Here is a 26,795-nt window from a genome sequence, read left to right on the forward strand (position 1 = left end):
AATTATTTTTATTTGAAACCCTATTCTTTAATGTTAATATTTTTAAATATTATTCTTTAAACCAGTTTTTGTAAAACAAAAAATATATTTCCAAATAACGGCTTATTTTTTTAATTAACAAAAAACTGGCATTAAAAAATAATTCACACAAAATATTGAAATATTTAAATTTATTATTATTATTTTTAAAATTTAAAACCTTCCTTCTCCCTTTTATATATTTTTTTACTTAAAAAACTAAAAATTAAATTCGTTCAATGCATTTTATGTTTAAGTACCATTATTATTATTATTATTTTTTTTTTGTATTTGAAAATTTGTTAACTAAAAGAAAACTTTCACTCATTACTTCGTTTGGCCCTGAAACGCCGTATAAAACTGTTGAGCAAACGATTACTTAGACGCTGTGAAAACTGTGACGAGAATGATGACGAATATTGGGGTGTCCTACTACGATTTTGGCGATGATAATTGATGTTGTAAGATTTTCAAACGGCTGTAATAGAACAAACAAAATTGAAATATTAATATTTGAAAATAAAAAATGGTATTGCAATTAATTATAAGGTTCAATATTTAATGTGAAACAAAATAAAAAAAAATTGAAAATGGCTGGGAATTGAAGCCGTGCAAAAGCAGGGACGAGTTTTTTTATATGAATTGAAGGAGGATTTTTTTCTTCAGTCCAGCATATTGAATATTGAAACTTTTTAATGCATACTTTTAGGCTGTCAAACGATATCTTCTAATAAAACTTCTTGGGCAGATAGATATTTGACCTCAAAGGTCCTGTGATAGGTGATTCAGTTCATGGAGTTGTCAAGGTATGCTCTTTATTTTCCCTTCAGCTGAGAAACATTTTTTATTGCATACTTTTAGGCTGTCAAACAATATACACATGACCAAATATGACTTCTTGAGCAGATATTTGACCACGAAGGACCTGTGATAGGACATTCTGTTCTTGGGGTCGTCAAGGTATACCCTTTATTTTTTTCTTCACATGAGAAATATGATAAACGGGTTTCAATGCATACTTTTAGGCTGCCAAACGATATACATATGACCAAAAATATGACTTCTTGAGCAGATGTTTTACCACGAAGGATCTGCGATAGGTGTTTCAGATCTTGGGGTCGTCAAGGTGTGCTCTTTATTTTCCCTTCACCTGAGAAACATTATAAATTTTTTAGTGCATACTTTTAGGCTGCCAGACGACATACATATGACCAAAAATGACTTCCCAAACCAAAGGATCTGTGATAGGTGATTCTGTTTCTGGGGTCGTCAAGATATGCCCTTTATTTTCCCTTCACCTGACAAAAATGATAAAATTTTTATTGCATACTTTTAGGCTGTCAAACGATATACATATGGCCAAATATGACTTCTTGAGCAGATATTTGAGTACAAAGGATCTGTGATAATTCACTTATGGTATCGTCATGGTATGCTCTTCATTTTCCCTTCACATGAGAAACAGAAATACAAATATTTTTGAGGTCCCAAAATGGTCGATAGAAACGTTTGAACTTCTTTGTGAGCAAAATTGAAGAATGTCCGATTTTAGCACGAAGAACCTGCAATAGGTGTTTCCGGGTTTGTGGAAAAACTATTCATTAGGGAATGCTCTTCATTTGGTGTTGGTGTCATTTACAAAAATTGGTCATTAAAATTCTCTTTTATTTCTATTCACAGGTGAAAAATCTACAATAAAGTCTAAGGGCTAAAAATTGGCCATTGAAGATGGACTAGTTTCACCTTGAAGGACATGTGCTAGATGTTTCTGATCGTTGAGAAAATTGTTCATAATGACCTATTCTACGTTTTCTTTTCCCGGGTGAAACATGTACATACACGTCCATGGCCTTAAAATCGTCAATTTAAATTAACTAAAATGGGTTTTTAAAATATTTTGAGGTTTAAGGGGAGATGGAAATTTCACCACAAAGGACTCGCATTAGAGGTTTCTGTTCTTAGAAAATACTGGTCATTAAGTAATGATCTGCAATTGCTATTCACAGGTGAATTATGTATAAACATGTTTAAGACCTCAAAATGGTCCATTTAAATTTAATACAGGTGAAGATTATATAAAGATGTCTAAGGACTCAAAATTTACCATTGAAGAAGTACTAGTTTTTACTTTGAAGGACCTGTGCTAGATGTTTCTGATTGTTGAGAAATTTTTTCATTAAGATCTCTTCTACGTTTTCTATTTCCGAGTGAAACATGTATGATCACGTCCATGGCCTTAAAATAACTAATTTTAATTAACTACAATGAGTTATAAAAAAGTTTTAAAGTATAAAATTTAAGGTTATGGGGAAATGGAAATTTCACCCCAAAGAAACCGCGTAAGCGCTTTCTGGTCTTAGAAAATACTGTTCAATATGGAATGATCTACAATTGTTATTCACAGGTGAATTATGTATAAACATGTTTAAGACCTCATATAGGTTCATTTTATTTAATACAGGTGAAGAACCTGTAAAGAGGTCTAAGGGCTCAAAATGTACCATTGAAGAAGTACTAGTTGCATCTTGAAGGACCTGTCCTGGGTGTTTCTGATCGTTGAGAAAATCGTTCATAAAGATTCCCGAGTGAAACATGTTTGATCACGTCCATGGTCTTGAAATCGTCAATTTAAATTAAATCAAATGAGTTATAAAAAAGTTTGGAAGTAAAAAAATTAAGGTTATGGGGAGACGCAAATTTCACCGCAAAGGACTTGCCTTAGCGGTTTCTGTTCTTAGAAAATACTGTTCATTAAGGAATGATCTACAATTGCTATTCACAGGTGAATTGTGTATAAGCATGTTTAAGACCTCAAAATGGTCCATTTAAATTTAATACAGGTGAAGAACCTGTAAAAAGGTCTAAGGACTCAAAATGGACCATTGAAGATGTACTAGTTTCACCTTGAAGGACCTGTGCTAGGTATTTGTGTTCGTTGAGAAGTTTGTTCATTAAGATCTATTCTACATTTTCTATTTCCGAGTGAAACATATATGATCACGTCCATGGCCTTAAAATCGTCAATTTAAATTAACTAAAATGAGTTATAAAAATTTTTAAAGTATACAACTGAAGGTTGTGGGGAATCGGAAATTCCACCATAAAGCGCTCGCCTTAGCGGGTTTTGATCTTAGGAAATATTATTCATTAAGACATGATCTACAATTGCTATTCACAGATGAATTATGTATAAGCATGTTTAAGACCTCAAAGTGGGACATTTAAATCTACTAAATTTGTTTTTATTTTTTGTGGGTAATTACGAAGGACTTTCGTAGGTCCTGTGGTCAATTTTAATTTTTATTGTTTTTATTGATTTAAGTTTTGTTTTGCTGGACTGAATATCAAAAAATGAAAAAAGCAAAAAAAAAAAATACAAACGTATGAACAAAACAAAATATACGTGGACAACAACAAAAGCAAAATGATACGCAATGGTTTTGTTTTCAATTTCATTTTTTATATAAAATTTTATTTTTTTAAATTTAAATTAAAATTAAATAAGCATTAAATTGTAAGAATTAAAATATAGATATATAAACACATTTAATTAAAAAATAAACAATGTTAATTAATGGGAAAATATATATAAAAAAACAAAAACTCTTTATTACGAAAAAATTATAAAATAATAAGAAATGGTTTGCAAATTCAAGCAGTATAACATAAAAAAATATATATTTTTTAAACTAAATAAAAAATTGCATAAAATGGAAATGACTTCAAAGAATTAATATTTATTTTTAAATAAAATAAAAAAAACATTTTTTTTTTTTTTTTTGAAAATAAAAACACACAAATGTATTAAATAACTAAAAAGAGATAAATAAATTAAAGCAAATTAAAATAATAAAATATACAAAGTTAGAAAAGAAATTATAACTAACAACATAAATTTAAAATTTTTATTTATTTTTTTTTGTTTTTCTCTGTTTTTTTTTTTAATAATAATACTTAAAAAATAATCAATCTATTTTTTTTTCGTTTGTATAAAAAATATTTATAATATATAGTTAACTATTTATTTATAGATATTATTAAGCATTGGAATTATTAGTTGGAAATACAGTTTAAGAATGTATATGATTTATAAAAATAAATTATTATTGTTTTTTTTTTAATTTAATTTAAAATAATACTAAAACGAGGGATATGTTGTTTTAAGTCATTATTATTTTTTATGAAAATATATTGTAATATTTTTTTAATGGAGATATTTTATATTTTTTTAATTGGAGATAATTTTGTTAGTAATAAGAAAATATTAATCAACTATTTAATTTGTTTTAAAAAATTATTCGATAAAATAGAACTTCTCAACATTTTGAAAATTAAAAATAAAATCTGGTCTTCGGAGCCATGGAATTTCAATGACATTTCCTCAAATTAATTTTGTACACAAAATACCCTGATTAACCATTTAGAATTTTTATGAAATATTCAGAAAATTGAATTTTTTATTTTTTTTTTCAATTTTAGTTAAGTTAGCCTATGGCAAATGGCTCATTACTTAATGATTTTTGAAGCATATTTTTAGGCTGCATTTTCAGTTTGAATACGAAAAATTCCATTATGTTAACTTGTAAGGGCAGGTTTCAACACGAAGGACATGCGCTAGAGCTTTGGGTTCTTTGGGAATAATGTTCATTATGATATGCTCTTAATTTTAACAAGTGAAACACGTATAATCATGTCTTATGCCTCAAATGGGGCAATTTATAATAATATTTTTTTTTATTGAATTTCTATGGTAGCAGAAATTGAGAAAAAGGATTTTTTTACGAAGGATAGGTAATACAATTTTATGTTCTTCTAGAAACATGTTCATAAAGGAGGTCGCTTCATTTCCTATTCAGACATAAAACGTATAGGATGAAGCCTAAGGTCTCAAAATGACCGATTTAATTTAATTGCTGCATAGGCTGAATTTTGTTGTTCTTACAAAATAAAGGTAAGTTGTAAGGACAAATTTCACCGTGAAGGACATGGGATAGGCCTTTGGCTCTTATTTTTATCTTCATATGCGAAACTTAATGACAGAATATTGGTATTTCTGTTCCTTGGAAACAATTGATTTCATGTATGGACATATTTAACCACGAAGGATAGGCCTTTGACTTCTTTGGAACAAAGGCCAATGAAAAAATATTCTTTAATTTCTATTCACAGATGAAGAATCTATAATGAAATCAAAGGACTCAAAATTGACCCTTGAAGAGGTACTAGTTTCATCTAGAACGGCCTGTTCTAGGTGTTTCTGATCGTTGAGAAAATTGGTCATTATGATCTCTTCTATTTTTTCTATTCCCAAATGAAACATGTATGAATCACGCCCAAGGTCTTAAAATCACCAATTTAAATTATCCAAAAATTATTTGTAAAAAGTTTTGAAGGACAAAATTAAGGGTTATGGGCAGACGTAAATTACACCACGAAGGATCCTCGATAGCGTTTTCTGTTCTTAGAAAATACTGTTTATTAAGGATTGATCTACAATTGCTTCTCACAGGTAAATTGTGTATATGCATGTTTAAGGTCTCAAAGTGGTCCATATAAATCTATTAAATATGCTTTTATTTATTTTTTTACTTTTTGATGAAGGATATGCGATAGGGTTTTGACATCTTTGGAACAAAATTTCATTAGGATATGTTTTTAATTTTCTCCTTATAGGCCAGACACGTAGAAAAGGGACTAAGGCCTCAAATTGGTCTTTTTTGTGCACCTAGAAATTGAAAAAAAATAATTTATGGAGAAAAATTGTCATGACTGGTCATAGGTATTTTTGTTCCTTGAAAATATTGTTTACATGCAAGGACATATTTCACCACGAAAGAAATGCGATAGGATTTTGACTTCTTTGAAACAAAGTTTCATTGGGATATGCTTTTAATTTTCTTTTTATATATCAGACATGTAGAAACGAGACTAAGGCCTCAAATTGGTCTTTTTGTGTCCACATAGAAATTTAACAAACATTTTCACAACAGCATATAAGTATTTTTGTTCATTGAAAATATTGATTACGTGCAAGGTCATATTTCACCACGAAGGATATGCGATAGGGCTTTAACTTCTTTGCTCTTTATTTTCTGTTCATAGGCCAGACATGTAGAAATGGGACTAAGGCCTCAAATTTATGGTTTTCTGTCCACATAGAAATTGAAAAAACTATTTATGGAGAAAAATTTTAAAATATTGAATTCATGTAAGGGCATTTTTCTACAAGAAGGATATGCGATAGGGCTTTGATTTCTTTGGAACAAAGTTTCATTAAGGTATGCTCTTGATTTTCTCTTCATAGACCAGACATGTAGAAATGGGACTAAGACCTCAAATTGGTCGTTTTGTGTCAACATAAAAATTGGACAAACATTTTCATGACTGGATGTAGGTATTTTTGTTTCTTCTTGTTTATTTGTAAGGACATATTTCACCACAAAGGATATGGGATAGGCCTTTGACTCCTTTGGAACAAAGTTTCATTAAGGTATGCTCTTAATTTTCTCTTCATTGGCCAGACATGCAGAAACGGGACTAAAGCCTCAAATTGGTCGTTTTTTTTTTTTGTCCACCTAGAAATTGAAAAAAAAACTATTTATGGAGAAAAACTATTTATAAAAGAAAAAAAGGACACATTTCACCGCGAAGGATATGTGATAGGGCTTTGGAAAAAATTGTCTTTAAGGTATGCTATTGATTTTCTCTTCATAGGTCAGACAGGTAAAAAAGGGACTTAGGGCTCAAATTGGTCGTTTTTTATTGTCATCCTAGAAATTGAACAAACTATTTATGGACAAACATTTTCATGATTCGATCATTTTGTTTCCACATAGAAATTGGAAAACCATTTTTCATTTTTTTTTTTAGACTCAAAGAATATAATTTTGAATTTCTTTTGAGAATTTTTGTATGGGCAACACACAAATTTTAATTGATTAATATTTTCTTATTATAGAACAACAAATTCCGTTTTCTAATAATATAAAAATTTTCTTTAAAATTAAGTAATAAATTCATTGTTTAAGTTAATAAAGAAAAACAAGTTGCCGAATGTAAAGGGAACGGAAGTTAAAGGAGACAGGCAAATTCAAAATTCACTTAATTTAAAGTTAGTGGAGGAATATACAAGACATAAAATAATAATTATAATTTTTTAATTTTGAATTATTTTTTTTCAATTTTGTATTATTATTTTTTTTTTTAATTTTATATATTTTTTTAATTTTTATATTTTTTAATTATGTATTCCCCTTCACTTAATATTAGTGGAATATACGAATCTTAAAATAATAATTTTTATTATTCTTTTAATTTTGTATTATTATGATTTTAATTTTATATTTTTTTTAGTCATTTAAAGTTAGTGGAATATACAGGACTTAAAATAATAATTTTTATTATTTTGTATTTTTTTAATTTTTATATTTTTTTAATTATGTATTTTTTTAATTTAATTAATATATATTTTTTACTTTATTTAAATATTTTTTTTGTATACTTTATATTTTTTATTATTTAAATATCTATATTTTTTAGTATTGGCTCTCTTTAAAGAGTTTTGGCAATTGCTTAATAAAATAATACAATAATTTTAACCATTTTTTTTTTGTTTTTTTTTCTAAATAAAACAAATTATAGAATAAACTACAACTAAATAAAAAATAAATTTTAAGTTACACTTTAGTGCCTGGAAATACAAAAAGGGGTCATGTTAGAAAATAAAAACTGAAAATTGCAAACAAAATTAAGCTGACATAAAAAAAATAAAAATATTATTAAATTAAAATAAAAGTTACACAAACAAAAAATAAAAATATTATTTTTTTTTTAATTATTAACGAAAATGTATTATGAATTGTAGGTATATACAGCAATTAAAAATATTAAATATATTATACATATAAATTAGTTTTAAATATATAAAAAAAATATGTATTTTAGTTTTAATTCTTTTTTATTTTAATTAATTAATAATTTTTTTTAATTATTAATAAAATTAAATTTTAGTAAAGCATATTATTATTAGTAAACACATAAATTAATAAACATAAACATTAATAAATTAGAACGAGAATTAGTAGTAGTAGTGGTAACAGAGAATGTTTTGGTTAATTTTTAAACAGACAAAAATGGAAAACATTGATAATATTGAATATTTTTTTGGAATTATCTATGAAATGGAGTTTTCGAAGACGAAACGGCTGAAGCTTGAAATTTTGGCTTGGCGTCACTCTTAGTCCAAAGGTGACAGATAAGACTGGGTTTTTCGAAACTCGTACTAGAACGTTACGAAAAGTAATAAAAGTGTTGGATTGGACTATGTTGAAAGTTTTGGAAATTCGTACTAATGTGTACTAAATGGTACCAAATGTGGATTTGGGTGAACCGATAGAGCTGGATTCTTGAAATTTGAAGTTAGGGATCACTGTTTGTGGTGTAGGATTGGGCTATGTATAAAGTTTTGGGAATTCGTACTAACGTGTACTAAATGATACAAGCTTGGATTTTGGTGAACCGAAAATTCTCTTCATATAATTATTGAAACCCTTAGAATCTATAGAACTACTAAATAATCTATTACGGCGACAATTAATTATCATTTTTTCGGTCAGCGGTGTCTACGAAAGGATTTTTCACTTCGAAGGACATGTAAGATATTTCTCTGTACTTCGGGAAATTTGTTCATAAAGGAGTCCTCTTCATTTGAAACGTTTACAAACAAGTCTAATGTCTGAATATGGTCGATTCAAATTTTCAGCATTTCAAATTATGGTGTTTTGTGGCCATAAATTGTGGTTACTGATGCTTTGATACCACACACTCCACACAAAGGGTCAAAATTCGTTTATAAGTCGAATATTAAGAGAGACTATTTCCAAATCGCCATACAAATTCACATTATTCCTGAGTTTTTTCAAAGATCGGATAGAAATTTTAAATGATTTTTGGCAAAGAATTTTTAAAAAACATATGTCTGCTATATATCTTTTAAAATATACATTTTTGAAAGCTAAATTTTTTTTAGAAAAAAAAACAGCAAATATTTACAGCTTGTGCCTCTTAATGTTGGTAGAATAAAGTCATGAATAAGATATATTTTAATAAAATCGTAAATTTGTAACCTGCATCAATATATTTTCATTTTTTTTTTTTCTAAAAGAACGTTTCCAAAAACATTTTTTGCATTGATTTCGTTGTGGGGGTCATCGGACGATTTTGATATGCTGTCGATTTGACATTATACGAAACACTTCGTTTATAACTGTAACTGTAAAGATTTTCAATTTAATAAATAGATGGTTTTCAATTTAAATGAATTAAATTTTAAGGGATATATTTAAAAAAAGGAGAGAGAAAATATACCAATCCAAAAAAGGAAACCAGATGAAAGCAAAATAATACAACAACGGGACAGGACAGAGAAAAAAATATATATCGAAAAGAATTTAAAAAATCTCCTAAGAAACAAAGAACGATTTTAATGAATTTTGAACGAAGAATCAAATCACATGTATATTTACACTATGTAGAATTCCAGAATCCCAGATAATAATTTTTTCAATGTTTCAAAATAAGGACAAAGGACATTGCTAGGCGGACAATATTCAAATGGGTATGAAATGAAGATTTTCTATAAACTACTGTGATTTCCACTGTGTTATATGATTTCAATGGGAAGAAGATAAAAAATAATGGTATGATAATAAAATCACATTTCAAAGTCAGAAATAAATGGCGACATTATATATGGTGTATGTAAATAGTTCAATGGACGCAAAACTGTCATTTACATAAAATCGGATATATATATATATATATATATATGTAAACGATCACTAAAAACCCAAATACTAGCTTCAATGGACGCAAAAAGGAAAAAATATATATATATATATATTCGAAATCTAGAAATCTTGTTAAATGGAGTAGTATCCTTGTGCAATTTAATTGAGCTATCGACCAAATTTTTAATGGCTTCAAATTGCATTTTTGTTTAAATTTAAAATGGACGGACGAAAATATATATGGGAGCTATATCTAGAAAGTGATTCTATGCATATTCTCAAAAGCAATCATTGGTCCATATCGTTTCCAGAAGCACACAGAATTCAATCTGTAAATAAAGTGTCATGTAGAGATCAACTGCGAACATAATTTGGAAAATCCTCCCTACAAGCGTGGATTTTTAAGCAATGGTTTTCAGGGGTCATCCCATATTAAAGTTTGAATTTTTAAATGCATTTCTATCAAGACCGAACTCTCCTATCGGCGTGTATTTTAAAATGTTTTTTTTCAAGTACCATCTAATATATAATCCTCGCCTCGTAAATGAGTTTTTAATGCATTTATTTCAAGGGCTATCTCAGCTCTAAACGGGAAATTTTTTTAAATTATATTTTCTGAAGGATATCCTAGCTCTAAGCTTGGAGACTATCCCAGCTTTAAACGTGAACTTTAAAATTAATTTTTTTCAAGGGCGACATCGCCTTTAAGCGTGGATTTTTAAATGATTTTTTAAGGGCCAGTTCGCCTTTAAGGGTGAATTTTTTAAATATTTTTTTTCCAGGGCCACGTCGGCTTTAAGCGGGGATTTTTAAATTAATTTTTTTTCCAAGGGCTACATCGCCTTTAAGCGTGGATTTTTTAATTAATTTTTTTAGGGCCACATCGCCTCTAAGCTTGGAATTTTAAATTATTTTTTTTCAAGGGCCGTGGATTTCTAAATTAATTTTTTTCAAGGGCCACATCGCCTTTAAGCTTGAATTTTAAAATGTTTTTTAAGGGTCACATCGCCTTTAAGCGTGGATTTTTAAATTATTTTTATATTTTTTAACGGCCACTCGCCTTTAAGAGCGGATTTTTAAATTATTATTTTTTTAGGGCCACTCGCCTTTAAGCGTGGATTTTTGAATTATTTTTTTAGGGCCAAATCGTCTTGAGGGATGGATTTTTAAATTAATTTTTTTTTTCAAGGGCCTCAACGCCTTTAAGTGTGGATTTTAAAATGATTTTTTTTTTCAAGGGCCACATCGCTTTTAAAGCTTTGATTTTTAAAATAATTTTTTTCATCGCCTTAAAGCGTGGATTTTAAATGATTTCTTTAATTTTTTTTTTTTCAAAATAAACCCATTACAATTCAAATAAAAAAATCTTCTTTAACAAAAAAAAATAAATAAAAACAAATAAAATCGAAATTCTGTTAAACATAAAGTTTTGCTTTTTAATTAACTAATGAAATAAAAAAATAAAAACAGAAAATATTACAAAACAGCAGCGTTAAGTTTTTTTGGGGGGTAAGAAAAAATTATCTTATTTATCTCGTTTAATTTTTAAATTATTTTTTTTGTTGTTTTTGTTTAAAATTAATAAAAAAATAACATTAAAATTAAATAATAAAATTAAATTTAATTTAATTAAAAAAATTACAGGAATGGAAAAATTATATATTATTAGAAAATAAATGGAATTTTTTAAAAAATAAAAATTAAAAAAATACACACACATACAGATATACTATAATAATATTTATATTTTATATAATTTAAAAATAAAAATTAATAATTAATGATAATAAAAAATAAAATTTAATCACTGTTTTAATGATGAATTTGCTGGCAGCGTAGCTGATCTTTGTACATTAACTGCATATGGCTTATAATTGGAACGTGTTGATTGGCTGGTTGGTTGGCAAATGTTCAGATTGGGATGGTTTGCATTTTTTTTTTGGTTTGAACGACAGTAGTAGTTAGAGGATAATATTGGATGTGTGGTGTGTTTTGAGGTTATGATATATTATATGTAGGATATGATGATTTCAATGGCGATGATGATGATAATGGTAGTAGTAGTTCAAAACACAATTATGGGTAGGTAGATTGAGTTGGTATTTGGTAGTGTTGATATTGTTGTTGGCAGTAACAAGAGTAGCAGCAACAGAAATGGAAGAAATTTAATGAAGAAAACAAAAAAAGAAAATTAAATATTAAATGATGAGAAAGAAATTAAATTACCAATTATGATGTATTTTTAGAGAAAGACAATTATTATCGATTTTTTTATTATTGATAAAAACCCATGATATAGACGCAACACACACACATAGATAGATATATAAAAGCATGATGATTTGTTTGTTTTAGAATAAAGAAAAAATTAAGATGATTATTTATTTTATAAAACTGTATTGAGTTGATTTTTATTGTGATACAAACGTAGAGAATTAAACCACATTTAAAAATATAAATTTGAAAAAAAAAAATATTTTTCAATGGAATAAGTGTGGATTTTTTAAATTTTTAGAGAATTTATTTCGAGGATTATCCCTTCAAAAGGCGGGGATTTTTAAATAATGTATTTCCCTTCAAAATTTTTAAATTGATTTTATTCAAGGGGCACATCGCCTTTAAGCGTGGATTTTTAAATTCATTTTTTCAAGGGCCTCATCGCCTTTAATCGAGGTTTTTTAAATTAATTTTTTTCAAGGACCACATCGCCTTTAAGCGTGGATTTTTAAATTATTTTTTTAAGGGCCACATCGCTTTTAAGCGTGGATTTTTAAATTATTTTTTTTCAAGAGCCACATCGCCTTTAAGCGTGGATTTTTAAATGAATTTTTTCAAGTGCCACATCGGCTTTAAGCGTGGATTTTTAAATGAATTTTTTTCAAGTGCCACATCGCCTTTAAACGTGGATTTTTAAATTAATTTTTTTCAAGGGCCACATCGCCATTAAGCGTGAATTTTTAAGGGCTATACCTATAGCGTGGATTTTTAAATTCATTTTTTTCAAGGGCCTCATCGCCTTTAAGCGAGGTTTTTTAAATTAATTTTTTTAAGCGTGGATTTTTAAATTACTTTTTTTAAAGAGCCACATCGCTTTAAAGCTTGGATTTTTTTTCAAGAGCCACATCGTCTTTAAGCGTGGATTTTTAAATGAAATTTTTTCAAGGGCCACATCGCCTTTAAGTGTGGATTTTTAAATGAATTTTTTCAAGGGCCACATCACCTTTAAGCTTGGATTTTTAAATGAATTTTTTTCAAGGGCCACATCGCCTTTAAGCGTGGATTTTCAAATGAATTTTTTTCAAGGGCCACATCGCCTTTAAGCTTGGATTTTCAAATGATTTTTTTTCAAGGGCCACATCGCCTTTATGCGTGGATTTTTAAATGAATTTTTTTCAAGGGCCACATCGCCTTTATGCGTGGATTTTAAATGAATTTTTTCAAGGGCCACATCGCCTTTAAGCGTGGATTTTTAAATGAATTTTTTCAAGGGCCACATCGCCTTTAAGCGTGGATTTTTAAATGATTTTTTTTCAAGGGCCACATCGCCTTTAAGCGTGGATTTTTAAATGAATTTTTTAAATAATTTTTTTCAAGGGCCACATCGCCTTTAAGCGTGGATTTTTAAATGATTTTTTTTTCAAGGGCCACATCGCCTTTAAGCGTGGATTTTTAAATGAATTTTTTAAATAATTTATTTCAAGGATCATCTTCCATATAGGTGGGGATTTTTAAACAATTTATTTCAGGGATCATCTTCTTTCAAGGAAATCTCTCGTATGGTTGGGCACTTATTAAGTATCTCCCCTATGGGTGGGGATTTTTTAAAGAAGATATTTCAAGGGCTATCCCTTTTAAAGACGTGGATTTTTTTTCATTTCAAGGGCTATACCTTCTAAAGGAGTGGATTTTTTGAAGGATTTTTCAAGGGTTATCCCTTCTATTTTTTATTTTTATTTACTGGTTTAATTCTCTATGTTTTGCACCCAAAAGATTTATAAAGTAAAAGCAACATGTTTATTATTTACAAAAACACAGACGAAAAAAAAAATACAAATACAAATGTTTAGAGTATCCCAAAAACAAACAGAAAAAAATTAAAATTCCCCAATTACAAAAAAAGGTTCCACAACTTACCTTGGTGATATTTTACTACCATCTGAATTATTGCTATTATTATTTGATGAGGAATTTGCCTTATATCCACATTTTTGGATACGTTTAGAGAGACGTGATACCCAGAGATTTTGTTCATCGGGCGTGGAGGCCAACAAAAGCATTTCTCTGGCACTATGAGGATCATGATGAAGTTTGCACGGGGCCAAAGGATCATTGTTGTCGACATGTTCCTTGTGGATTTTATTGCGGCATCTGAGGGCAAAAAAAAGAGAGGAGATTTTTATTTAAGATTGGGAAGATATTACGCATCAATACTTACCTTTTGCATTCATACGCCGCCGGCGGCTTAAACATATGCCACAAGGGTTTAGGACATACTTCACAAGCTGTTGGCATATGATAGGTTATATGCACAAATTCATGGCCTAGAAAACGGAGGAAAGGGGATCCATTAAATTTTTTTTTATTTATTATATTTTATTGTAGATCGTTCCGTACCTTTATGTATTATGGATCCTGGTCTTTCATCACCTGCACCACCCCTTATCATACTCATATCCAATTGCTGTTGTTCATCGGGTCTGCGGGCCTCACCCTCGCCGGCGTATAATAATTGGAATATGCGCGGTATCTCTTTGGCATCGGCTCTAATAACATCACCCTGAGTTACTGAACGTACGTGAAATACTTTGCTGGAAGATCAAGAAGAAGAAGCATTAGTAAAATCAATAAAAGGTGATGATTTTTTAATGAATTTATTTTAAGGTCTATCGCAGCTTTAATCGTGGATTTTTTTTTGAGAATTTATTTCAAAGGACTATCCCACCTATAGGGGGAGATTTTTTAAGGAATTTAAGCCACCAACTATAGGGGTGATAGTTATGTGTGGAGAGATTTTTTAAAATAAATTCTTTAAAAATCTCCACCTATAGATGGGATATATTTTTAAATAAATTCTTTAAAAATATCCCCACTAATAGGGGAGATAGTCCTTGGGATTTTTTAAACAATTTATTCCAAGGACCATCTTCCCTATAGGTGGGGATTTTTAAAGAATTTATTTCAAGGACTATCTCCCCTATGCGTGGGTATTTTTTAAGAATATATTTCAAGGACTATCTCCCCTATGGGTGGGGATTTTTTAAAGAATTTACTTCAGGAACTGTCTTCCCCATGGGTGGGGATTTTTTAAAGTATTTATTTCAAGGACCATCTCTCCTATGGCTGAGGACTTTTTAATGTTTATTTTTTTTCAAGGACCATCTCCCCTATAGGTGGGGATTTTTAAAAAATGTATTTCAACAACTATCTCCCCTATGGGTTGGATTTTTTTAAGGATTTATTTCATGGGCTATCTCCCCTATGGGTGGGGATTTTTTAAAGAATTTTTTCAAGCGTTATCCCGGTGATTTTGTTTTTTAAAGATTTTTTCTCAAACTTTTGAGAATATGTATAGAATCACTTTCTAAGTCGATTTATGCATGTCCGTCCGTCTGTCTGTGCATGTTAAATAGTAAAAAAAAGTACAGGTCGCATTTACGATCCGAATTGGATGAAATTTGGCATACGTCACTTATTCGGCCCAAGGACGAACCCTATTGAAATTGGGAAAAATCGGTTCAGATTTAGATATAGCTCCCATATATATATTTAACCGATTTAATGTAAACGGTCCCTATATATCTTCGATTTGCACGAAATTTGGTACAGCCTAATCATTTAAGTCTAGAATTATGTCTGCCAAGTTTCGTGAAAATCGGTCCAGATTTAGATATAGCTCCCATATATAGTTTCGTCCGATTTCATGTAAATGGTGCATCAAAGTCCCTATATATCCTTCGATTTGCACGAAATTTGGCATAACGTACTGAGTTGAGCCTAGAATGATGTCTGCTAAGTTTCGAGAAAATCGGTCCAGATTTAGATATAGCCCCCATATATAGTTTCGGCCGATTTCATGTAAATGGTACACCAAAGTCGCTATAAATCTTTCGATTTGCACGAAATTTGGCATAACGTACTGAATTAAGCCTAGAGTGATGTCTACCTTGTTTCGTGAAAATCGGTCCAGATTTAGATATAGCTCCCATATATAGTTTCGTTGGATTTCATGTAAATGGTGCACCAAAGTCCACATATATTTTATTATAGATTGAGTTTAAGTAATTGACGCACCAAGGAACCAATAGGCTGATAGGAACAAAACGTTCTGAAATTACTATAACCTAACCTGTGACATGTTTGTTTGAAATCGCTTAATATTTGGATATAGCTTCCATATATATTTTCGCCCGATTTCAAGTAAATTGGGCATCAAACTCCTCATGAAGTCAGATTGACATCAAATTTTGCACAACTTACAAAATTGAGCATAAAATTACGTAGTTGCGTTATTAGAAGTACAGACATAGCCCAACGGATGACCTATTTATATTTGTTTGAAGTCGATTTACATAGTTTATGGATAGATCTAGGTAGATTCACATTTAGATAAATATCACATATTTTATTTCATCCAATTTCATGTTATTAGTCCTGTTTAATATACCCATAGTGGTGAAGGGTATCATATAGTCGGCCCCGTCCGACTTCACTACTTTCCTTACTGGTTTTCTTTTTGTACTTACCTTAAATCTAATATTAGCACAGGATCAATGGTATTCTGTTTGTCGATTTCCGAATTATAGAATATAATTTTGCGCGATGATACCACAACAAATTGACGCTTCCAGCCATGGCGTCGAATATTCTGTTTATTGGGCACACTCAGCCAGCCCTCAAATACCGAATCCTGTGTAAGTGAAAGCAGAGATGAATTCTGAGAGAGCAAAACAAAACAAGAAATGATGGATTTTGGCAGATGACAAAATAAAAAAAAATGATGATGAAGCATTTTTTTTTGAGTTCATGGTGTTGTTGGCCAAATTGTTGTTGCAATGTAATGAATTTGTTTTTGATGTTGAGGTTTGTTGGATGGTAGCAGAGATAGCATAGAAAGAGAAGAACGAGAAGAGAAAAGTTTTTTTGGTTAATATGTGTTTGTTGTTGTTGTGATGATGATGTTGTTGTATAGAAAATTAAATTGTTAGTAAAAAAGTTTTCATTGCGAACACTAACTTGATTATCTTCGGGATCATTGTCGGCAGATGACAAGGATGCTGTTTCATTAAGTTTCGATTGGAGTTTTTCAATTTCGGTTGCTTTGCAATCGATTTCCATTTGGAGTTTTTGTTTAATCTGCAATGAAGAGAAACGGATCAAGGAATTAATTATTATATTCAGAGTTCGGAAAATCAATTGTCTGACTTACATGACTGTCTTCAATGGCCTGACTTTGCAGATCTTGATATTTAAGTAACAATTGATTGTATTTATCACGCTCTTGTTGCATTTCCTGTTGTAGGCGACGCATTTCCTTTTCTTTCTTGCGCAGCTCGGCCGATGAGCGGGCTTTGCCTTTTTGTTCTGCAAAGAAAGAGGAAATTAAAATGTTTTTAAAAAATTTAAGAATTTTTTGAATTTTCTTCACACTTACGTTTCAAATCGGTATCACGTCGATTCATAACCTCCGCCAATTTATTAACGGCCACCTGTTTCAGCAACATTTCCGTCTTCCATTTCTCCTTGAGTTTACCAATCTCCTCCTCTTTCGTTGTCTTCACTTGGACAATTTCCTCTTGCAGTTTCTTATTCTGTTGCTGCAGTTCATCATATTCGGAATTCTTTTGATTGAGTTTCTTAACATAGTCGGACTCCGTTTCCTTGGCGGCGTTGAGCAGAGCATCCTTGGCCGCAATTTCATTGCGATGTTTTGTCATGAAATCTTTCAGTTCCAATTCCTTGATGGTTTTCTCTTTTTCCAAATCGGCCACTGTTTCCTCGGCAATGGAACGTGCCAAGGCTTCAGAGTCGGCTCGGGCCACAGCCACCTGGACTTGATGTTTGAGCGAGATACGTTCCTCTTTGAGGTCTTGAATTTCACGACAACGTTCCTCAATCTCTTCACGATGTTCATTGGCCTGGGCTTTATAGAGGCGGGAAAATATTTGCTCAGCATCCAACTGATCTTGCAACTCCTTCTTTTGAAGGATCTCTTTGTTGAGGGAAATTTTCAGCTGGGCCATATCTTCTTCGTATTTACGTTTGTTCTCCCGCAGGGCGGTGAGCTCCTTTTGCAGTTGATTTTCTCGTGACTTGAGATGGGCCACTTCGGAGCTCTTTAAACTCAGATCGGAGAGTAGGGAATTCTTTTTACTATATTCCTGATCGAGTTGGGATTGCAGGACGGATACCTTTTCGGCCTCTTGGCGGCATTCACCTTCGAGTTTCTGCAGACGCTGCTGGATTTGCCGATAGTCGACAGAGAGCATGGAGAGCTGTCGTTCTTTTTCTTGAGAATTTTGATCGGATTTAATGCGTGCCGATTTTTCTTCATTAAGTTTGGTTTGCAGGGCCTTGACCTCTTGCAGATTGGCCTCCTCGCGACTAAGCATGCGTGACTTTTCGGTTTCTTGATGAGCTTTTACCTCCTGTTGGTAGCGGCCCTGGGCAGCCTTCAATTCGAAATCTAAGCCGGCATGGGCCTTTTCCAAATCAGAGATTTTTTCATTGAGGATCCGATTATCTTCATAGGCTTGTTGTTCCCGCTGTATGGCCCTTTCCAAATCATTTACAATCGATTGCAGTTTATTTTCCGTTTCTTTTTGCAGTTCCTTCAATTGGGATCGGGAATTTTTCTCTTGCGCCAATTGGGCTTGGAGTTCGGCAACCTCCTGCTGCAGGGTTTCCTTCTGACCCTGTAGACTGGTGATCATCAAATTTAATTGGGCTATTTTTGCTTCCAGTTCCTGTTTGGCGAGACCCCATTCCGCTGCCTGCTTCTTTAACTTCTGGGCATTTTCCGTTTCATTTTTGAAATTCTCTTCCATCTCTTTAAGTTGTTTCTCCAGGGTGAGAATCTTCTCATTGTGGTGCTGATTGTTATTCATTTCCCGTGTCCTGATTTTCTGTTCATTATCGAGATTTTTCTGGGTCTCCGCCAGCAGAATCTCGGTCTTCTTTCTCAACTCAATTTCCTGTTCGAACTTCTGCAAAGCCATTTTATAGTTGTGTTGAGTTATGGCCAAATTCTTTTCATATTCCGAAGCCATACTCTGCAGTTCCGTTTCTCTTTGGCTTATCAGCTCCAATTGTTGCCGCAGGGATTTGTCCTGCTTCTCTAGGGTTTCCACATGATTACGCTCTCTCTCCAGTAAAGCCTCTAAACGTTTAATTTCATTCGAATTGGAGGGTCGATGCCGATGATTATGATTTACGGAGTTCATATTATTCTCCTTGGCATCGACGGTATCATTGTTCGACAAGAGCTGATAATCTCCGGTGTAGGTGAACCCTATAAATGGTAAATGATTGCCATCGAAATTCTTCGGCACTGGGAATACCTCCTCGGGCGTTTCATCCCTTTCAATATCCTCAAAATTCCTTGTATCATCATCGGAAGACAATTCGGGTATAACGGGCGGGACACTTTCCCTTATGTTATCAAAACTCCATGTGTCATTTTGAAAGAATGGATGGGCCTTAATCTCATCAATACCCCGACGACCCAAACGCTGTGTACGATCGGTGAGAAATGCTCGTATCAGGCTCTTGGCATTCTCACTAATCTCCACTTCGGCTGGGAAATTCAACGAGTTCTTGTGATCCATAATTTTGCCATATGTCCCCACCAAGGAGTCGGCATAGAAGGGCGTATCGCCCACCAGCATTTCATACAGGAAAATACCCACCGACCACCAATCACATTCCCGCCCATATTCATTATCCACACCCTGGCTCTGTAACACCTCCGGACTAATATAATCCGGTGTACCGACAGCATTACTGGACACAACCAAACCATTGGGGCCCATACGCATACAGGTACCAAAATCTGCCAATTTCAAATGACCATGACGATCCAGCAACATATTATCCGGCTTAACATCACGATGTACAAAACCCATATTGTGTATCGTATCCAGGGCCAAGACCACTTCCATTGTATAGAATATGGCCCATTTCTCGGGAATTTCATACATTGACATAAGGGACACGATATCTCCACCCGGCATATAATCCATAACCATATACAAGTATTTAGCATCCTGAAAGGCAAAATGCAGCTGAACAATCCATTCGGAATTGGCATGGGCCATAATGTGTCGTTCCTCCCAAAAGAATGCCGAATCGGGACGCTTCATCATTTCAAATTTTGAGAGACGCTTCATGGCGTACACTTGGCGGGAGGATTTGTGGCGTACCAGCTGCACCTCGCCAAAGGCTCCAGCACCAATAATTTTGATAAAATCAAAATCATCGACATTCATGCGCAGCTGGCAGATTTGTTGAGCCAGGGGTTTATCTGGAAAAGAGATAGAAGAACGGAATTTAATAAATAAAGAAAACAAAGAGGGAATTATAAAAAACAAAAAGTGATAATGGGGAGAGGGAACCAATATTTGAAGCATATATTTTCAAGACCCTTCCAGTAAGTTAAGGTTCAGAGTTCTCTATATTTTTATATAGACCCTTGAAATTTTACTCACAACATTGCTACTACACATAGGATGTTTTCGTACTGAAAATGGAATATATCGGTACACGATTTTGGTCTAGTCCACATATGGCGGTATCTTACAAATTTCACTATTTTGGGGATCTTGAGCACATTTCTTAACTGAATTGAGTGTAATTCGGTGTTATGAGTTCTCATGGCGTAAAAAATATATTTAACAAAAATTGTCGATATTGGTCCACTATTTTTGTGTTGCCCTCATATAACCGAACCTCCCAAATTAAGAAAAAAGGGACTGATTTTGCTGTAATTTGGAATTCTCGATTCTCTTAGGGTAGCTGCAAATCTTTCCACGAAAAATTATCAATATCGGTCCACTCTTTGGGGTAGCCCCCATATATCCGAACCTTTATTATCCGTTATTTTGGCAATGTTTCTCAACCGAAGTGGCTGTAATTTGGTATTATGGGTTCTCTTTGGGTGGCAAATCGTCCTACCAAAAATGATCAATATCGGTTCACTTTTTTGGTGTTGACCCCATATAACTTAACCTCAATTATTTGGTGTATTGGGGATTTTGAATACATTTTCCAATTGAATGAGCTTAAATTGGATATCATGGGTTCTCATTGGGTGGCAAATCGTCGTACCAAAAATTATCAATATTGGCCCAAGTTCCGGGGTAGCCACCATATAACTGAACCAACATTTTTCGATATTTTGGCCTTGTTTATCAACCGAATTGGCTATGATTTGGTATTATGGGTTCTCCGGGGGTAGCAAATCTTCCTACCAAAAATTATAAATTTTGGCTCAAGTTCCGGATATATCCTAACCTAGGTCCCATATATCCGAACCTACATTTTTCAAGTTCCGGGGTAGCCACCATATATCCGAACATTTAATATTGGGGATTTTGGGTATGTTTTTCAGCCGAATTATCTGAAATTTGGTTTTGTTTCTTTGAATAACCGAAAAGTTTCCGACTCAAAAATTAACAAATATGGGTTCTCCTTCATATAACGAACATAAATTGTTTTTCAACCAATTTGAAAATGGGTTCTACCAAAAATTAAGAATTTTGACTTAAGTTCCGGGGTAGCCACCATATATCCGAACCAACATTTTTCATGCATTTTAGTCTTGTATTTCAACCAAATTGGCTGGAATTTGATAATATGGGTTCTCCTTGGTTAACTAATATTGTAACAAAAAATTATGAATTTTGGCTCAAGTTCCGGGTTAGCTCTCATATAACCGAACCATTATTTTTGAGGAATTTGGGACTGTCATTCAACCAATTTGGCTGCAATTTAATATTTTGTGTGTTCATGGTGTAAAATATCTTCCTACTAAAAATTATAAATCTTGTCACAAGTTTTGGGATATAGACCCTATATTAAGGTATCTTCTATTTTTCATTATTTAAAATATTCCACATTGGTTTCTAAACCAAATCGGTTATAATTATCGGTTCTCCTTGTGTTGAGAGCCCAAAGTTGCGGAGAACTCCCATATATTCGAACCTGGGAAAAAATTGTTTTCAAGTCCCAATCTATAAATCAGATTTTTTTAAATGTTTTTTTTTCTTGGATCTTTCATATCTAGCGGATATTTTGTTGATGACCCGGTAAGAAAAAATATTTATTGTATCTGTCTCACCTACTTTCTAATGGAACAAAATGAGGGTTCCCCCCCACACAAAACATTTTCTAGATGACAGATAATGTTTTTTTTTTTTTCATTGGTGTTGTTGTTGCTTCGCTTTTTTAACCATTCCTAATTAAATTGATAAGGCAGACAGACAGACGGACGGACAGACATTCCACAGATTGTTCGTTTGTTTATTTACTCACATTTCGCGGCATATTGTTCGATATTTTTCAGCCGCTTCAGTGACTCATGATCACAGTCATTCACCAGAGCCGTCACAGTGTCTAGCAGGCAGTCGACATTGCAAATGCTATAGGGGTTGCGCATCTCCTGTTCCAGCACATTGGTCCTGGAAGAAAGAAAAGAAAAAGCAAACATTTTTTTAATTATTAAGGAATAATAAATTTAATTAAAAAATTTTAATAAAAAATAATGCAAAAAATATACTTGAAAAATTAGAAAAATATATTTGAAAGATTAAAAAATGAAAAAAAATTAATATTAAAAATATTTAGAAAAATATTGAAAAAATATATTTAAAAAAAAATATTTATTAAAGGAGAGAGACGACATCAATAACTTGGAGCAAATATCCTAAAAAAATATTTTTCAAAAAATCCACGCCTATAATAGGTCTCGAAAAATATTTTTTTTAAATCCACGCCTATAATGTTTAGGTTAGGTTGAAAAGACAACAGAAGATGGACATACAAATAAGCCAAATGAGGCCTGTTGTGCGCTCTAGAATAGCGGAGAAAGTTGGAATTAGTGAAAGCTTATATTAAAAAAGCATTTGGGTTTGATTTCCTATGAATCTAGGAGTTCCGTATTCCCCTCAGATCGGTTAGTCCGTGAGGAGTGTCATTTCCCAAGAATTATTTCCCAAGGCTTGTAAATGCTGGGCAATGGCACAGAAAATGTTCCAGCGTTTCACTGTCTTCTGTATTCCAATCTTAAGTAGATGTGCCTTCAGGCTAAGGTGTCCCGTTAGAATACCCGTTAGTCGGCTTATTTCTTTTTTGTTTAGCGTTAGGATTTGCTTAGTTTTGTCTTCACTTGGGTCACCCCATAAGATTTTGGTGATTTTTCCTGTCCCCTAATTTTCCCAACGGATCGTGCTATGATCTGTAAGCCGAAGGGAAATTTCGTTACCTATTTCTTCTATAAAAAGTCCCAGTCCAGTTTTTCCTCCTAGTCGAGAGCCATCTGTGTAGCAACAGTTACCAGGCGGCATCTTAACCAGTGTTACACAATTCCATTGTTCTTTATCTGGTATTATAGTTTCGCACCGTGTTACTACTCTCGTTTCAGGTATGCGGTCTGAATCAAAGGTATTGATTGTTGACTCAGTAGTTGCCTGTAAAATTAAACCCCATTTAGAGCCTACGGCTCTTCTAAAGAAATACCAGCATCTATGGGCCTTGTCAGTCCTTTGCTGTCCATTTAAGTTTCTTGTCTAAAATTACTCTTCTCAGCGAAGGTGCCCACATGTAAAACGGTTTCCACTGATCTCCCCTTTACATACGCATGTTGTTTGTATTTCAGCGCATCATTGGGTACACCGCTCTTTATCATGGTATCGATTGTACGTTTCATGATTTTGAGTAGGAAAGAAGTTAGGCCTGTTGGCCGATATGATTTTGGTGTGGAGTTGTTGTTGTAGAAGCCCTATTGCTTTTACACAATGGACTGAGGTGACAGACGTTGGCCGAGAAAAACTCGGGTCGTTTAGGATCGTAGACCCCTCTGTTGTGGAAACGTTTTGGTGTGGAGTAGTTTGCCATGCCGGGCTTGGGTATGAAGGCTACCCTGGCTTCGTGCCAGGCTTTTGGTGTGTACGTCAACCTTAAACATGCATTAAAGAGTGCGGCTAAATGTGGTGATAAAAATACAGCCTCTTTTTGTAGTAACGCGGGGAAGACGTTATGCGGTACTGCCGCTTTCAATGGCGAGAATCTTTTTAAGGCTTCGAACACCATTGAATTGTCGATAATAGGTCCCTCTGATCTTTCTCCCCTATCTGCCATGATATCGTCCATTGTCGATGTGTTCGATGGGAAGTGAGCATTCATTGGGAACCTTAGTGTTTCCTCGATTGCCTGACAGGCTTTCGGTGTGTACGTCAACCTTAAATATGCATTAAAGAGTGCGGCTAAATGTGGTTATAAAAATTCCGCCTATTTTTGTAGTAACGCTGAGAAGACGTTATCCGGTCCTGCCGCTTTCAATGGTTGGAAACTTTTTAAGGCTTCTAACACCATTGAATTGTCGATAATAGGTTCCTCTGATCTTTCTTCCCTATCTGCCATGACATCGTCCATTGTCGATGTGTTCGATGGGAAGTGAGCATTCATTAGGAACCATAGTGTTTCCTCGATTGTTTCTAAACTATTACCCTCACCGTCTACCATAGTTTCGGGTTGGGTGTGGGTCTTCGATACAAACTTCTTGATTTTTGAAACGTCGTTGACACCATCTACCTGTTCGCAGAACAGCTTCTAGGGGTTGCGTTTGGCGGTTCTTGTCAATTTATTGTTTATCGCGGAAGTTGTCACAGAAAACTGTAGAATTTTTTATGGCGTGCTCTATTGTAAAGCTTTCGGACCTCTTTTCCTTTGTTCCGAATCTCCGCTGTCATCCAGGGTTTTTCAAAGGCTGATCTCCTTTCTCGAAGAGGACAACTTTCTTCGAAATCCTTTACAATTACTTCCGTTAATTTGTTGACATTCCTGTCTATGTCATTCGTGTCTAGGCACTCATAATTAGGTTGCCCTAAACTATCCTAGACTAGTCTCCCAAACCATATCCAGTTAGTTTCGCACTTGTTTCGGAAGTATATGGGTTTCGGCGGTGGCCGTTGAATTTTGAACATAATATATTTGTGTTCAGAAAAGGAATACTCTTCTGAGACTCTCCATTCCTGGACCTCATCTATTAAGTTTGCTTAACATATTGTTATATCTAATACATCCTCTCTAATTCTGTTAACAATGGTAGGTTTATTGCCTATGTTAATGGTTATTAGATCATTATTAGAATACTGACGCCTATAATAGGTCTCGAAAAATATTTTTTATTTAAATCCACGCCTATAATAGGTCTCGAAAAAAATTTTTTTTATAAAAAAATTGATCGAAATTAAAACAAAACAAACATGAGAACTTTTTACATCAGAATTTCTTATCGTTTTTTGCTATGTTGTTGTAATGGGAGAAAAAAATGTCTGGTAGGGTTGGGACAACAGACATTGGGACGCATCAAACTCCACCCAATGGAATTTAATCAGTCGTTTTTTTTAAACAACACCATTGACAAAATAATAATAAAAAATTACAAAAAAAATCAACGAACAACAATTGTAATAAAAACCATAAAAAATTAAATTTATTTCAAATCAATAAAAAAAATCGAAAAAAATCAAAACTTCATGTCGATTATAAATTCAGCGATTGTTCATCATATGAAAAAACAGACAGTCAGCGGGACAGACAGTCGAATAATGTTATGTTTGTAAAACTAACACTCAAAACGTGCGAAAATCAACAAAAACAAAAAAATACAACAACATTTAATTATTTCCAAAAAAACGAAAAATATTGAAATGACGTAATGGAATTTTATTGCAAATACAAAGGAAGAATAATAAAAGCTGGGCTTTTTAGATATAAATATTTTTTTCAATATTTTTTTTCAATATTTTTTAATATTTTTTTAATATTTTTTTAATATTTTTTTAATATTTTTTTAATATTTTTTAATTTTTTTTTAATATTTTTTAATTTTTTTTAATACTTTTTAATTTTTTTAATATTTTTTTTTTAATATTTTTTATTTTTTTTTTAATATTTTTTTAATTTTTAAAAAAATTTTTTTAAGTTTTTTTATGTAAAATTTCGATTTTTAATATTGATTTTTTTTAGGAAAATTTTAATAGTCATTTGCAATTCAAAATTCTAATTTAAATTTAAATTTTTTCAAATTTTTCAAAAAAAAACATGTATTTGATATTTTTGGCTTGCCAAAAAAAAATACCTCATCAAACCTTTTAAAATAAACCCCCACGAAAACAAAAAATTGGCGGTCATTTATGATAATGATGACGTCGCGAGCATAGCGGAAGTGATAATTTTCGCACTCTTCCTCTGCTCTGCCCCAAAGAGGAAAATTATTTATATTTTTGGAATAAAAATTAAAAAAAAAAGATATCAAGACGAAAAAAGAACGTAATTTCTTAAAAAAAGAAAGAACAACGATTATTATTATCAATACCTCTCCATATACTCCAATACCTCTCTCTCCCACCCTCTCCCTCCCTTCCCACTTGTTTTCTTTCCACTCTGAGTAATAATTTTATGATCGATCATTCGAACAACAGCAACAACCAAACTGTTTACCAAGTCATTGAAATCAGCTGCAGTCGTCAGCCAGTCATTCATTCCGAGCTGACAGATGTTTCTTGCAGCTACGGTTTTTGTGATATCCAATGTCGTATTGGATGGTGGTGGGGGGATGGGAAGAAAGGGGATCAGGTCCGGTGAACAAATATATGAATATTATGAAAAGCAAAAAACACAAATTAAAATTGAAAACAAAAACCGCAATTAAAATAACTGCGAATTATCTAAAAGAATTATAGGAAACTGAAGGGAACGTGGCTGAACCAT

At 32.4% G+C, this 26,795-nt stretch overlaps 1 protein-coding gene across 4 annotated transcripts in view; it reads right to left on the minus strand.

Moving 5' to 3' along the window:
* Positions 1–353: 353 nt before the first annotated feature.
* The window catches only part of LOC133332595 (rho-associated protein kinase 1), a 53,809-nt gene continuing 27,367 nt past the window's right edge, over positions 354–26,795 (minus strand). The window contains exons 2-10 of one of the 4 annotated variants that reach the window (XM_061540977.1): positions 22,335–22,480; positions 17,458–20,325; positions 17,233–17,387; positions 17,040–17,159; positions 16,550–16,740; positions 14,421–14,614; positions 14,242–14,347; positions 13,941–14,174; positions 354–496 (exon numbers count right to left, since the gene is read on the minus strand). In XM_061540977.1, the coding sequence (XP_061396961.1) occupies positions 451–496; positions 13,941–14,174; positions 14,242–14,347; positions 14,421–14,614; positions 16,550–16,740; positions 17,040–17,159; positions 17,233–17,387; positions 17,458–20,325; positions 22,335–22,480 (4,060 nt within the window). In that variant the 3' untranslated portion in view covers positions 354–450. Of the gene's footprint in view, positions 497–7,672; positions 7,709–11,565; positions 11,699–13,940; positions 14,175–14,241; positions 14,348–14,420; positions 14,615–16,549; positions 16,741–17,039; positions 17,160–17,232; positions 17,388–17,457; positions 20,326–22,334; positions 22,481–26,795 lie in introns of those variants that run through there. The other 3 variants (XM_061540978.1, XM_061540976.1, XM_061540974.1) reach the window with 3 other exon arrangements.

This window comes from Musca vetustissima, unplaced genomic scaffold (genome assembly GCF_032173495.1).
Source record: "Musca vetustissima isolate MV318-11 ecotype Yass unplaced genomic scaffold, APGP_CSIRO_Mvet_v1 utg539, whole genome shotgun sequence".
NCBI lineage: Eukaryota > Metazoa > Arthropoda > Insecta > Diptera > Muscidae > Musca > Musca vetustissima.